At 40.9% G+C, this 13,424-nt stretch overlaps 1 protein-coding gene across 2 annotated transcripts in view; it reads left to right on the forward strand.

Moving 5' to 3' along the window:
* Positions 1 to 11,917, forward strand: part of iqch (IQ motif containing H) — a 114,357-nt gene extending 102,440 nt beyond the window's left edge. For both annotated transcript variants that reach the window (XM_055661419.1, XM_055661420.1), the window contains 3 exons: positions 4,767 to 4,828; positions 5,256 to 5,364; positions 10,230 to 11,917. In XM_055661419.1, coding sequence (XP_055517394.1) covers positions 4,767 to 4,828; positions 5,256 to 5,364; positions 10,230 to 10,325 — 267 coding nt within the window. In that variant the 3' untranslated portion in view covers positions 10,326 to 11,917. The remainder of the gene's footprint in view (positions 1 to 4,766; positions 4,829 to 5,255; positions 5,365 to 10,229) is intronic.
* Positions 11,918 to 13,424: the final 1,507 nt, after the last annotated feature.

Genomic DNA, 13,424 nt, shown 5'->3' on the forward strand with positions numbered 1-13,424 from the left:
CCATGGTTTTATTCTATTAAACAAATCAGTTCGTCGCAAGGTTTTTTTCTAAATTATATAAACAGGTTTATATAGACTCAGAGAATATGTGTTATTATATACATTTGGAAATCCTATTTAGTCATGCCAATTTCTAAAAGCAGCAAAAAGCTTACAACATTGAACAGTATAGTACAGGAACAGGCCCTTCGGCCCACAATCTCTGTGCCAAACATGATGCCAAGTTAAACTAATCGGTCTTTACATGATTTATATGTCTCCATTCTCTGCATATCCATGCACCTATCTAAAAGCTTCTTAAATTTCACTATTTTATCTGTTCCACTACCACCAATGGCAGCATTTTATTGGCACTCACCACTCTCTGTGTAAAAATAAAACTTGCCCGGAACATCTCCTTAAAACTTTTCCCTTCAGACCTTAAAACTATTCCTTCTAGTCTTTGACTTCTTTCTCCCCAAATTCAAAATGAAATTATCTTAAAACACCAATGTATATGCTTTTGTTGAAGGAATTTCCCTCCCTCTTGTACACAACAGCCTTAGATTCCAGGTGCCTGGGCATCTTCCAGTTCCTCACTAAAACACAGTCATTCTTGCCTGAGTTTGTGGGCACTGACTGCTGGCATTGTTTCTTACTGGAGAGGTGAAGTGTGATTAGTACCCACCAAACTCAGTCTTAATCTAAGCCACAGTTCATATCACGTGCATTGCCAATAACAAGGGCCAGATTATAGCTATGAGACACCTCTATAACCTGGGGCTGGAGGCAACAACTCTGCTGCCATTGCCCTGGCTCAGACCAGGCGAAGCTCGCATATTGAAGCAGAGATTATACTGTACTTTCCCATATGAATGATTTATTCATTGAATAAACTGTTGGAGGAGATCTCACAAATACAGCTTTTTTTAAATTATCACTAATACCCGTTTTAGTCAACTTGATTTATTTACAGTTTCGATAAAACAATATCTTACAGGGTAGAGTTTCCGAACACTAACTTTGACTGCAGTAACAGGCCTTTTGGAAATCTTAATACACCACATCCGTTTGCTTCTTTTTATCTATCCCGATAGTTATTTTCTCAGATTTATAAAACAATATCCTTGTAATATAACCATGCCTGGTCCTCTTATGCCTTGTTTAAAATTCATTAATAATGGATTTCAGCATTTTCCCAATAACTGAAGTTATGTTAACTGGCTTGCAAGTCCCTCTTCCTCTCTTTTTTTTCTTAAATAATATTGTTCCATTTATTGTTTTCCGATCCAATGAAACCCCTGCAGAATATCAAAAATTTGAACGTTGACAACTACTTAATTCATACAGCGGCAACAACAACTTTTGGTACCATCAAATTTGTTTCAGTCCAGGATATCTACAATTTTTGTTATATGTTTTGTTTTCCAATAATGAAGACAATTTGCAATATATTTGTTTAACTTCTATTCATTTCCTCTTTACATTCACATGGCGGTTCTTACCTTTTTGTTTTCTATTTTTGTGCTACTTTACATACATTCCCTCTTTCTCAGTCTTATTTTAAAGCAATTAACATGCTGTATCTTTTATAGGTTTTCCAAATCCTCACAAACCATAAGCCTGCTAATTACTTTAGTTAAATTTAAATGGATTACGATTCTCAGTGTTTCTGGATGAAATATATATATTCATGGAGAATTAGGAAATATTTATTTAAAATATATGCCATTGCTTATTTCTCAATTACTTTACCCAGCTCTTGACATTAGCCCTCTGTACTTATCTGATTGTCTTTATTTAACCTCAGGACTCTAATTTATTTTCTTTAAATGTGTCACTCTCGGACTGAATATGAAATTTTATTTTATTGCCATCACCTTTCCTCCGATGATCCATTATGAAGAAATTATTAATTAATCCTGCCTCACCAGATCTAGAAATGTATGTTCCCTGTTGGGGTACACAATGCTTTTTGTTAAGTTACCTCTCTTTCTTGTCTACCTCACATGAACTTAACTTCAAGACTATTCATTTTATTGCCAAGGTGATTAAGTTCCCTATGATTATTATATTAACTTTGTCACAACCGTCATTATTTATCTGTACAGAGGTTTCCCATTTCAATCACTAGAACAAATAGTTGAGGCAGGTACAATAAAAAATATTTATACAGGTATATGGACAGGAAAGGTTTGAAGGGATTTATGGGCTCAGCAAGGGGGAAATGGGACTAGCAGATGGGGCATCTTGACTTGGGCTGAAGGATCTATTAACTTTCCGTATGACAATGTAATTCTAATCTCCATTGGGGTTGCTGAGTTCAAGTGCAACTTACCAAGAGATGGATGGGAGTGAAGAAACCAAGCTTCTTCACTCCATTTACCTTTTACCAGGTACCATTTACCTAACCTCGCACCCCATCAGCCATCGCATAGACAGAGTTCCCCCTAGTCCTTATCTTTCAGCCTCATCAGCTGCTACATACAACACATAATCCTCTGAAATGTTCGCCACCTTCAACGGGATCCCAACACTAATCACATCTTCCCATCTCCACCCCTTTTCGCCTTCCGGCCGGTTGGGGCGCTGAGAGTCGGCTGCCCTGCCAGCAGCGTGTTCGTTATTTCTACTTTTTTGGGGGGTTTTGTGCGTCTAAATGTTAGTTTAGGTGTCTCTTGGTGTGTCTTGTGTGGGGGGTGGTGGGGGGAAGGCAGGAGAGGCAACTTTTTCCATGTCGCCTCCCTCGTGGCCTAACAGCATGGATTGGAGCGGCCTTTCCCGAAGTCGCGCCCGTAGTTTCAGCAGCGGGCGCTGCGTGGACTTTTCCATCACAGAGCGGGTGAATCCTTGCCGGGGGTCACCAGAGGGGAGTGCTCCGATCGCTGGCCTGGTGACTTTGGCATCATGGGGCTGTGGTCTGTGGAGCTTCTAGCCCCGGCCGTGGCGTGGACTTACCATCTGGAGCCTGGGATCCCTTGCTGGAGATCGCCGGAGAAGAGCTCCGACCGCCGGCCTGCGGCCTATAACATCCTGAAGCCGCGGTCTCCAGTAGGCAAGTGCTGATTCGGGCACTCCAAGCCGCAGAGTGTGTTTGACAGTCCTGAGAGAGGGCCTGTACATCAGGCCGTCCGTAGCGGCGACTATGGAGGGTTTATGGCCCCGACCACGGATGAACAAAGGAGGAGGACTGACTGAACTTTGTTGCCTTCCACCACAGTGAAGAATGCTCTGGTGGATGTTTGTGTTAAATTCTATTGTGTATTGTGTGTTCTTTTTAAGTGTATCGCTGCTGGCAAATTCATTTCACTGCACCTTCGGGTGCATGTGACGAACAAAATCGACTTTGACTTTAACAGAGACCGTTCCCTCTGCAACTCCCTGGTTAATTCATCCTTTCCCATCAAACCACCCCCTCCACAGGTACCTTCCCCTGCAACCGCAGAAGATGCAACACCTGTCCCTAAAGGTATAGGGAGGGTTGTTGCATCCTCCCTCGATTCTGTCCAGGGACCCCGAAAATCCTTTCAGGTTAGGCAGAGATTCACTTGCACCTCCTCCGACCTCATCTACTGTATCTGTTGTTCAAAATGTGGACTCTTAAACATCGGCGAGACCAAATGTAGACTGGGCGATTGTTTCATTGGACACCTTCGCTCAGCTTGCCTGAACCTACTTGATCTTCCGGTTGCCGGCCACTTCAATTCTCCTTCCTATTCCCACACAGACCTTTCTGTCCTAGATCTCCTCCATTGTCAGAGCAAGGCTAAATGCAAATTGGAGGAAGAGCATCTCATATTTTGCTTGGGCAGCTTACAGCCCAGTGGTATAAATATTGATTTCTCTAACTTCAAATAACGCTGGCATTCCCTCTCTCTATCCCTCCCCCAACCAAGTTTCACCAACTTCTCGTTATCACCCAACAAACCGCTAGCAATGGCCTGTTTCCTTTATCATCATTATTTATTTGCATATCTTTCATTCATTGTTCTTTATCTCTCTACATCATCGCCTGCCTCTTGTTTCCCTTATCCCTAACTAATCTGAAGAAGAGTCTCGACCCGAAACGTCACCCATTGCTTCTCTCCATACATGCTGCCTGTCCCGCTGAATTAGTCCAGCTTTTTGTATCTAAGCTTATCATATACTTGCATTTAAGGTTGCCAATTTTTGTTTGAAATGTGTTCTGCTTTATGAGAAGAATCTCAGTTTTTCTAGGTAATATATTTTTAAATGTAATGATCAGTTTTTACTATACCTGTTTACATTCTGCACCATTGATGTGCTAAACTACCTACACTGAAGGGTTACCTTCCAAAGATAATATTATTGCTACTAGGAGCTCCCTGAGGCAATGAGAAAAAACCTTCCTTGGACTTCTCCAACACTTGTCCATACATAAATAAAGAGTATAGCTCAATACATCATGTCCTTCAGTCCAGAGTTTAGTCATTAACCTTCATTTGTCCTTGTTCAACCAGTACCCGAAGGTTGGGGACATTTTCTACAGTGGCTAAAGCTGGCAGAGAATGTCCCTACACAAGCTGTTGGGAGATGGTAAGGCTCAGTTGTGCTGCCCTCCATGGTGGAATAGCATGCAGAAACTTATTTTCAAAGCTACTTTGCTACGAAGGGAATTACTTTGCAGCAAATCTCTGCTTTTTAATAGTTATCAAGTAAAAACATTGAAAGAATATTCTCAGGAGGAGGGAATAACCTCAAGGGATTTTCATAGCATGCATCATCCCAATGAGATCTAATATGTGGTACTTACTCTGTTTTAATAGGAAAGACAAGGAACAGTTTTTATACTACATGAAGGAAACAAGAGGGATCGCCTAGGGATGGTGTAAGTTTACCATTTGAACACCCCCTCACCCCACATCCATACACATTTCCATTCAAGTATCAAGCTTTACTCAGCAATAATTCAATTCACTTAAGTCGTTTGCATGTTGGGGATTCAGTGCTTGTTTTGGAACATTAGAGACTTTTCCTAACTGCGTGGGAGTTTTGGTTCCATTTTGGTATCTAGTTGATTTAACCTATTGCTTTTCAATGGTGTATGATTAATAAAGTATATTTATTGCACAAATCCTTCAGTTGACATGTAAAAATAGTACCTCATCTTTCATATTTCCCTGAAGATTTGTGCCCCGCGAGAATGAAAATGCTCATTAAATTCCATCAGCATTTCCCCGAAATGAGACTGTGATTGTTTTTAAGCATGTAAAGGGAATCATTAGTAAACTCATTTGTTTGTATATCATTAACAGAACAATCGGGGAAGATCTCCAGGGGGCTCTACTGACCTTTGCTCGTAATCTCTCTGTCATTCATCAGGAAATAACAGCACCTAATGTGCAGTGGGAGAACAATTTTCAGGTGAGGCATTAATTAACATGTTTTCCTCTTAATTTTTATACAGTTTATTAACATAGAAATGTTTTAAGATTGCACAGTGATTGGAAACGCGTTGTCACTCAAGATTTAGTCGACAATCATAACGCTACACCTTAGTTAAAATTGCAGATTACGTGCTATTATGAACCGAATGTAAAATGGAGATAAATTTCAGCAGACAGTTAGATTTCAGAAGGATAGTCAATGGTCCCTCTTGATTGGCAAGGTCAAGAAAGGCAGTGCATAATGGTTGATGCTGCTCCATGCAGAACTCTTGAAGTTATCATGTAGTGAAGATCATGTCCATTGTACCTCTGGACAAGATATAGTGATCAGGTCTTCTACCCTTGGAGGAGGCAGGAGAGGAGGATCCTGTGACAGACGTCAGTGAGACCTCTCCAGTTACCCCAGTTGAATTTGTATCCATTCTTAAAGATGATCATAACAAATATTAGGCAAATGAAGAAGGAAAATCCAGTCTCCGGACACAGAGGAGGAATGCAAGGCTACATTTTATATATTTGAATGCAAGGCATCTTACAGGTAAAGCTGATGAACTGGGAGCAGTATTTAATGTTTGGGCATATAATGTTGATGCTTTAATGGAGAGGTAGTTGAATGCAGGGCAGGTCTGACAAATTAACATTCTAGCATATAAATACTTCAGGCAGTACACGATGGTTGCAAATAAAAAGAGGTGACATTACAATATTAATTAAGGAGTCAATTACTGTGTTAAGGAGGGGCGTCTGAGGCAGTTCTCCAAACGAGGACATATGGGTGGAGCTTAGATATAAAAGCAGTGGGGTTGATTAATTTGATTGCACAGGCAATGTGCACGAATAGGCAAATGGCAGAACTGCAAATTAACCAGGTAATCATAGTAGGGGAGTTTTGACTCCTTAATTTTCCCTTTAACACTTGGTTTGCCTTAGTGAAAAGCTTGGATACAGCAGAATTCTTGAGGGCCAAAACAAAGATGGTGCTACTTGGGATAGAGTGAAATAGTGATAACCCTCGGGTATGTAGCTGAGCAACCTAGGGCAGCATAGTGGTGGAGTTGCTGCTTTACAGCACCAGAGACCGATCCTGATTAAGGGTGCTGTCTGTATGGAGTTTGTACATTCTCCCCGTGACATGGGTTTTCTCTGGGAGCTCCGGTTTCCTCTCACTCTCCAACGAGGTACAGGTTAGTAGGCTAATTGGCTTGGTATCATTATAAATGATCCCTAGTGTGTTTAGGCCAGTGCTAGTGTATGCAGATCATTGGTTGGTGCAGAAGGTGTTCCCTCGCTGTATTTCTAAACTAAATTAAAACTAAACTTAAGGAAGTGTTAGTGGGAGAACATTCCAGCTGTCATAATCATAACCTTAAAGTTATGAAGAAGTCCTTAAAAATTAGGGCAAAGCCTGATTTCAGTACAACAAGGCGACTAGGCAAATGTGGACTGGGAGCAGCTACATGCAGATAACTATTTAAATACTTAAATGTTGTGAGAGTCTATCTTTCCACCACCCCCTCAGTGGTGCATTTTAGGTGTCCACCATATTAGAGGAAAAAAAGTATTCTTCTATGTTCTCCAAATCTTCTTGCCCTTGCTTTAACCTGTGCTCTCTGGTTATTGACACCCCCATTAAGGAGCAAAATGCCATTAATTATCCTATCCAGCTGCTCATAATTTTGTGCATCTCAATCAGATTCTCCCTCGGCTTCTTCCATTAGAAAGGAACCAAACCCAACCTATTTAAAAAGATAGATAAAAAAAATGCTGTGGTAACTCAGTGGGTCAGGCAGCATATCTGGAGAAAATTGAAAGGTGACGCTTTGTGCTGCCTGAAAAAGCGTCCTGACCCTAAACATCACTAATCAATTTTCTCCAGAGATTCTAACTGACCTGCTGAGTTACACCAGCATTTTGTGTCTATCTTTGGTATAAATCAGCATCTACAGTTCACTTTTTTCCCCCCAACCAATTTAATCTTTCACCGTGGTTGAAATGCAGTATCTCAGGCACCATCCTGGTGAATCTCCTCTGTACCCTCTCCAATTACATCCTTCCTACAAAATGGCAACCAGAACTACACAAGGTACTCCAGCTATGGCCAAGCTAATAATTGATGTAAAGCATCATATCTTCTCTATGTTATGTTTATTGCCCAGGATGATAAGTAAGAGGCTATCTGACAGACATTCTCAAAGCCCCATTGAAATGTGTAACATGCCTACCAAAATTGCGAATTGGGAAGGCACAGAGAACTTGAGTCCATTTATCACAAGCATATGGTCTAGCAGAGAACATGCACCGCCCACCAAACCACCACCTAGCCTGCCAGACACCCCTGCCCCACCCACGGCAAAATTAGTGGCTTTCACATTAACTTCATCAGCCATCTCATAAAGCATGAACATGGTGTGGCGTTACAGTAAGTCATCCTCTAATCTGAAGGACTGTCGAGGAAGAATAATCATTCGCCACTTAGTTCCTACAATCCAATTTACCAGATCAGCAATAAGAGTTTTTTTATTTGTTCGTACACTATTATTAAAATTTATTTCCCTGTTCCTATTCATATATGTTTTATAAGAATGTATTCGGTATCTGTATAATACTTTCACTGTCAATTAATCCCAATTCCTTTAAAATCCCTATCCATTTAACAAGGCACAGACATGGGGGTTATAGCAATATAGACAGCACCCTTATGGGCCTGTCCCACTTAGGCGATTTTTCAGGCAACTGCCGCGACTGTCAAGTTGCCGGCATTCGCCTGACAGCGGATCGGTGTCTGTCAGAGTGAAACACGCGCACACACACACACACCCCACCCCCTCTACTCTCCAATGGCGGCTTCATTTGAAATGTTGAAAAATTTGCGGCGACCATAATAAGGCCACGACTATTTCCCAGAATGCGGGAACTCCTCACGACCATGAAGGGGACTCCCGCAAATATGTGGCGACCATGTGGTGACTGCATTGTCTCCTGCAGTCGCCTAAGTGGGACAGGCCCATTACACTATCAGGTATTGTCACCCGATATCCATACATAGGATACACCATCCAAGATTGCTATTTTACAGAAGAACCACACTTAATTAGTATTTGCAACTACATGGAAAACTTTATTTATGATTGATGTTTGTTTTACAAATACAATTTGTTGTTCTCTATGACCATTTCTCAGGGTGTTGATCTTCAGATGTTGAAGCATAAGAAATGATAGCTTTTGGTATCTGGTACTGCAGATTCTTTAGGGCAAATGGATATCCAAGTGATTATTGTTTGCACAGGAAAGCGCCTTCTTGTAAACTACCATTCCTTATTTCCATCCTCCTTGTGCTTTCTCTACTTGATTGCAGCAAATAATACACCTGTAACAAAATGTTACAGTAAATGAGTAGGTGGCAAACATTGGCAAGAATCTACAGTTCCTTGTCCCATGAACAGAATGCAGCTCTGCGTCTTCTCTTTATCCCGTAGTTTTGCTCTTGATCACCCCCCCCCTCCCCAGACAGAAAAAGATAGTTTCCTGGTCCTCACTTTTCACCTAACCATCCTCCACATCATCTTCCGACATTTGTTGTCACCTCCAACGTGATCCCACCACCAGTCACATCTTTCCATCCTGACCCCTTTTCGACTTCCACATAGACTGTTCCCTCCGCAACTCCTTGGTTAACTCATCCATTCCCTCTTCTCAGGTACTTTCCCCAGCAACTGCAGGAGATGTAACATTTGTCCCTATACCCCCTCCCTCATCTCCATCCACGGACCCCAGCTGTCCTCCCAGGTGAGACAGAAGTTCATGTGCACCTCCAGTAACCTCATCTGCATCCAGTGTTGCAGAAGTGACCTCCTGTACATCAGTGAGACCACGACTGGATTCTGCGACTGCTTTGTCAAACACTTGCTCTTGGTCCGCCAATCCGACAAGATCTCCATGTTGCTGACCATTTTAACCCCTTCCCATCCCCACACTGACCTTTCTCTCCTGGGCATTCTCCATTGCCAGAGTGAGACCATACGCAAACTGGAGGAACATCTCATATTCTGCTTGCATAGCATACAATCCAACGGTACGAACATTGAATTGTCCAATTTTATGTAACTAACCCACAAACCGTTCCCTTCCCTCACCCCCAAGACTCCCCTCCCTTTTCCTTTTTCCCCCACCACTCCCCCAATTTGAACCCTTGTTGACCTCGCACAGGTTTGTCTCCTTCCCCCCCACCGGCATCACAATTCATAACTTTTCTATCCTCAAGTTTGACAATCCACAACTCTTTATCCTTTTGGGCTCACACCTGTCTTTTTTTTAATGTCTTTCTTGTCTTTGTTCAACAATCTGCCTATCAAAATAAAATGCTTGTTTAGTTTAGAGATCCAGCGCGGAAACAGGCCCTTCGGCCCACCGAGCCCGAGCTATCCTCGCACATTAACACTATCCTAAACACCGTAGGGACAATTTACAATTAGACCAATCCAATTAACCTACATACCTGGAGTGTGGGAGGAAACCGAAGATCTCGGAGAAAACCCACGAGGTCACGGGGAGAACGTATAAACTCTGTACAGACAGCACGCATAATCGGGATTGAACCAGAGTCTCCGCACTGTAAGCACTATAAGGCAGCAACTCTACCGCTGCACCGCTCCTTGTGTTCACCTATTGCTGGTCATGCTCAGTCCTACCTTCCTCTCTTCCAGCTTTCTTCCCTGCCCACCCTGCAATCAGTCTGAAGAAGGATCCCGACCCAAAAGGGTCACTTATCCACGTAATCCAGGCATGCTGCCTAACCAAGTTACTCCAGCATTTTGTGTCTAACTTAACATGCTTATTTTACAGGCAGCGATTCAAGATATTGAAACAATCCTTGGAGTTACAATAGCGAACAAGTCCCAAGAAGCCAATTCCATCCTTCCATCAGAGCTTATGATATGAAGAACCTAATTCTGAGCAACTACAGATATTTAACAGTGAACTACTTGAGCTCCAATTCTATCTCGCTGGAATCCCGTGTTATTGTAAGCGATCTAACAAAGAGTCTGCATGTGTTTCAATGTTTCAGCTTTGTCCATGCAAGCAAAAGAAATGTACTGTGGAATCTGTTTTCCAATCAGGATATTGTTGGAACTGATTAAAACTTATTCAAAAATGGCAACTAAAACATTATAGATGAGATAAACATAATGTGTTCCGCTGTAAATAGGAACTATTGTAAACTCAGATTCCTCTTTCTTTGTTTTCCCATTCCTCCCCACATCCCAGGATAATACCATCCAGTAACAGATGCTTAAATCCAGTCAAAAATAATTGAATATCTGGAACATTATTAAAGTGGTTTTCTGTCCTGTAGCATTCTGTCCAAAGTTCATTGACAAATTCTAATGAGCATTACCACTATTGTTTCTGTGCTGCTTTAGTGCGATCGATATAAAGACAGGCAAAAATATTCCACACTATGACTTCTCCTGTGCCTGCAGTTAGGCCCAAACCAGCCTGTTCAGAGTAATTTGTGCTGTCAAATTTATTCAATATCACAGATCAGTCCAAATCTGGTCTTCACTCAATAGTCGTGGCTTGGAAATAGTTAACATTTCAGGCACTAAAATGAATTGTAGGGCTTTAATACCACACCCGAGATAATTGTTGGTAAAAGTTAAACAACCAGAAAGCGCCTTTGTGCTATAAATCACACAATTTCAGCAGAATCTTCCCATATCACGACCCATCCAAAGTTTCCTCCTCAAATACACTCATCTATTGTTGAATATCAACTATTGAAATCGACTGTTTTGGAAAGGCAACATAGCTTAGTGGAGAGGAGTCACAGTTCCCTGCCAATTAATTGATCTTGGTGTATGAATCTCCACTCCTTTTCTGCAGGGGTTAATTGACCGCACCTCTGCTGATCTCGCTGAGATTCTGTTCTTAGGAAAACCATATTAGAGAATTAACATAACTTGAGAGAAGATACAATACTCGTTTCACCAAATACAAGACAATCACTTGGCCTGAATATATTCCATCTATCTTATTAACATATTTTACAATAGATGTCTTTCACCATATTAATTATTCACCTGATTACAATATCCATGATCACAACCTTTTCCAAACCTTAGAACTAGTCAGCCAATTACCATATTACACAATAACTCCCTTCCTCTGTATCATGGTATTATTCATGTAATTATAACAGGAGAGAAGCACAGCTGATCCTGTTTGGACCGTTGTGTAGTATCTCCAATTGTTCAGTTTGACAACGTGACCTTGGTGTTATTGTTGATCGTGGAATCCACAACCCTGCCATGGCCACCAATATTTCAAGTCTAAAAGACCATGACAACAATATAAAATGCTTATGTATCTTATACAGAACACTAATGTCCAATTTCACCTTTTTTTTTGGACTAATTTCTTCTTCCTGGCAGGCTATCCCCCACCTTTTCATTATTGTAGTAATTATTAGACTTTCCTCTAAGTCCCACAAGAGCCACTCCTCAAGGGCACGAAAAGAACTGGAACATTCTGTGGAGACCATGAGCAATATTATCATTTAGTTTTATGTCTTATTACCACTAAATGTATTCATTAGTTGATCTGCATTAAAAGAGGCATACTTTTAAAAAATCACAAGGGTTGATGACATTGTCTTGACTAGTGCCCTAATACTATTATCATGTTACACCAGAAGCTTTTGTTAACAAATGGCAGACATATCCAAATGATCGACAATGGCAATAACTGGTTCCACTCGGGTTCCTAATGTTAAAAAAAATCTTGACATTTGAAAAAATATATTTTCACTCTCAGAACTGTTCAGCGTTGTACAGAATTTATACTATGCCCAATAAAAAGTACAGTGAGATACTACTGAACGCGTGCAAACGCACCTTACACTATGTTTAACAATTGTCTCTATTTGTGCTATTTACTTTGCATTGGACGAAAGTACAGAGCAAATATTTTCTGCAGAGTCACCATGAATTGCTGCATCTGACAAGTAGTTTCAAAGTTCGGATGTCCAACTCAGTACTGACTGAGAGCCGGGGAAAGCTTGCAGAGATTGTTATAATGTTCAGCATTATGCAGCAATTCAGATGAACAGAGTTCCCCGATACAACAAATTACTGAGTGGTTCAGTCAGCAAATGAACCCTTTTCCCTAAACGAACCATTATAATTACCTGAACTTTATTGTATGTTCCTCCATGGCAATTCTGTCTTGAGCTCCCAGGACTTTCAATTAGTAGCCATGGTCTTGAGCATAGGCAACCACGCTGCAAAGACTAATAATAAAAATGTGATTTATGTTAAAAAAAAATCAAAGTTAGTATTATTTTTTAGCAAACTGACCTTTTTGTATTTTTCTCAATTAGAAATATTATTTCAATTTCAATCATGGTTTGAGATTACATCAATTTTGCAAAAGAACTAAATGTACTTAAGAATTCAGTGACTTCAATCATATTGCTTTAATAGCACATTTACAAAATGAAATTATCCTCTGCAATGATTTCTGTAGCTTACAATCACTAGCACTACCAGGTTTGCTTAGGTCTTGTGTTTCCAGATTGAGTAAAAGGTGTTCATTGGAAGTTTTATCACATGATCTCCAGTAATCCTGTCTCCATTCTCCCTAAAAGCCTATCCTGACATCACACTGGATTCCTACAATCTACTGGGAGAGAACAGACACTTCATAAAATATATAAAATTAATGAACAAAAAAGTTTAAAGTAAATTAATCTTCCAATGTCTTCGTTTTAGGTGCCAGTTAAACCAAAGCCCTATAAAGTAAATTAAAATATCCAGTGCCTGTACTTGAATCGTAGCAGAGGGGAGCTCCCAAATGTTATGGCTGTTATGTTTTCCTTCGAACAACATCATTAAAACGAATGCGAGGGGGAAAAACAAAGGAGGACCTGGTGTGGGGGGGGACCGCGGGGGGGGGGGGGGGGGGTTGAGGAAGAGGAGAGGAACAAAGGTGGACCTGGAGGGGGATACTTTAACTTTTGTCAGCGTCTTTTATGTGTCG

The sequence above is a fragment of the Leucoraja erinacea genome, chromosome 33 (assembly GCF_028641065.1).
Source record: "Leucoraja erinacea ecotype New England chromosome 33, Leri_hhj_1, whole genome shotgun sequence".
Lineage (NCBI taxonomy): Eukaryota > Metazoa > Chordata > Chondrichthyes > Rajiformes > Rajidae > Leucoraja > Leucoraja erinaceus.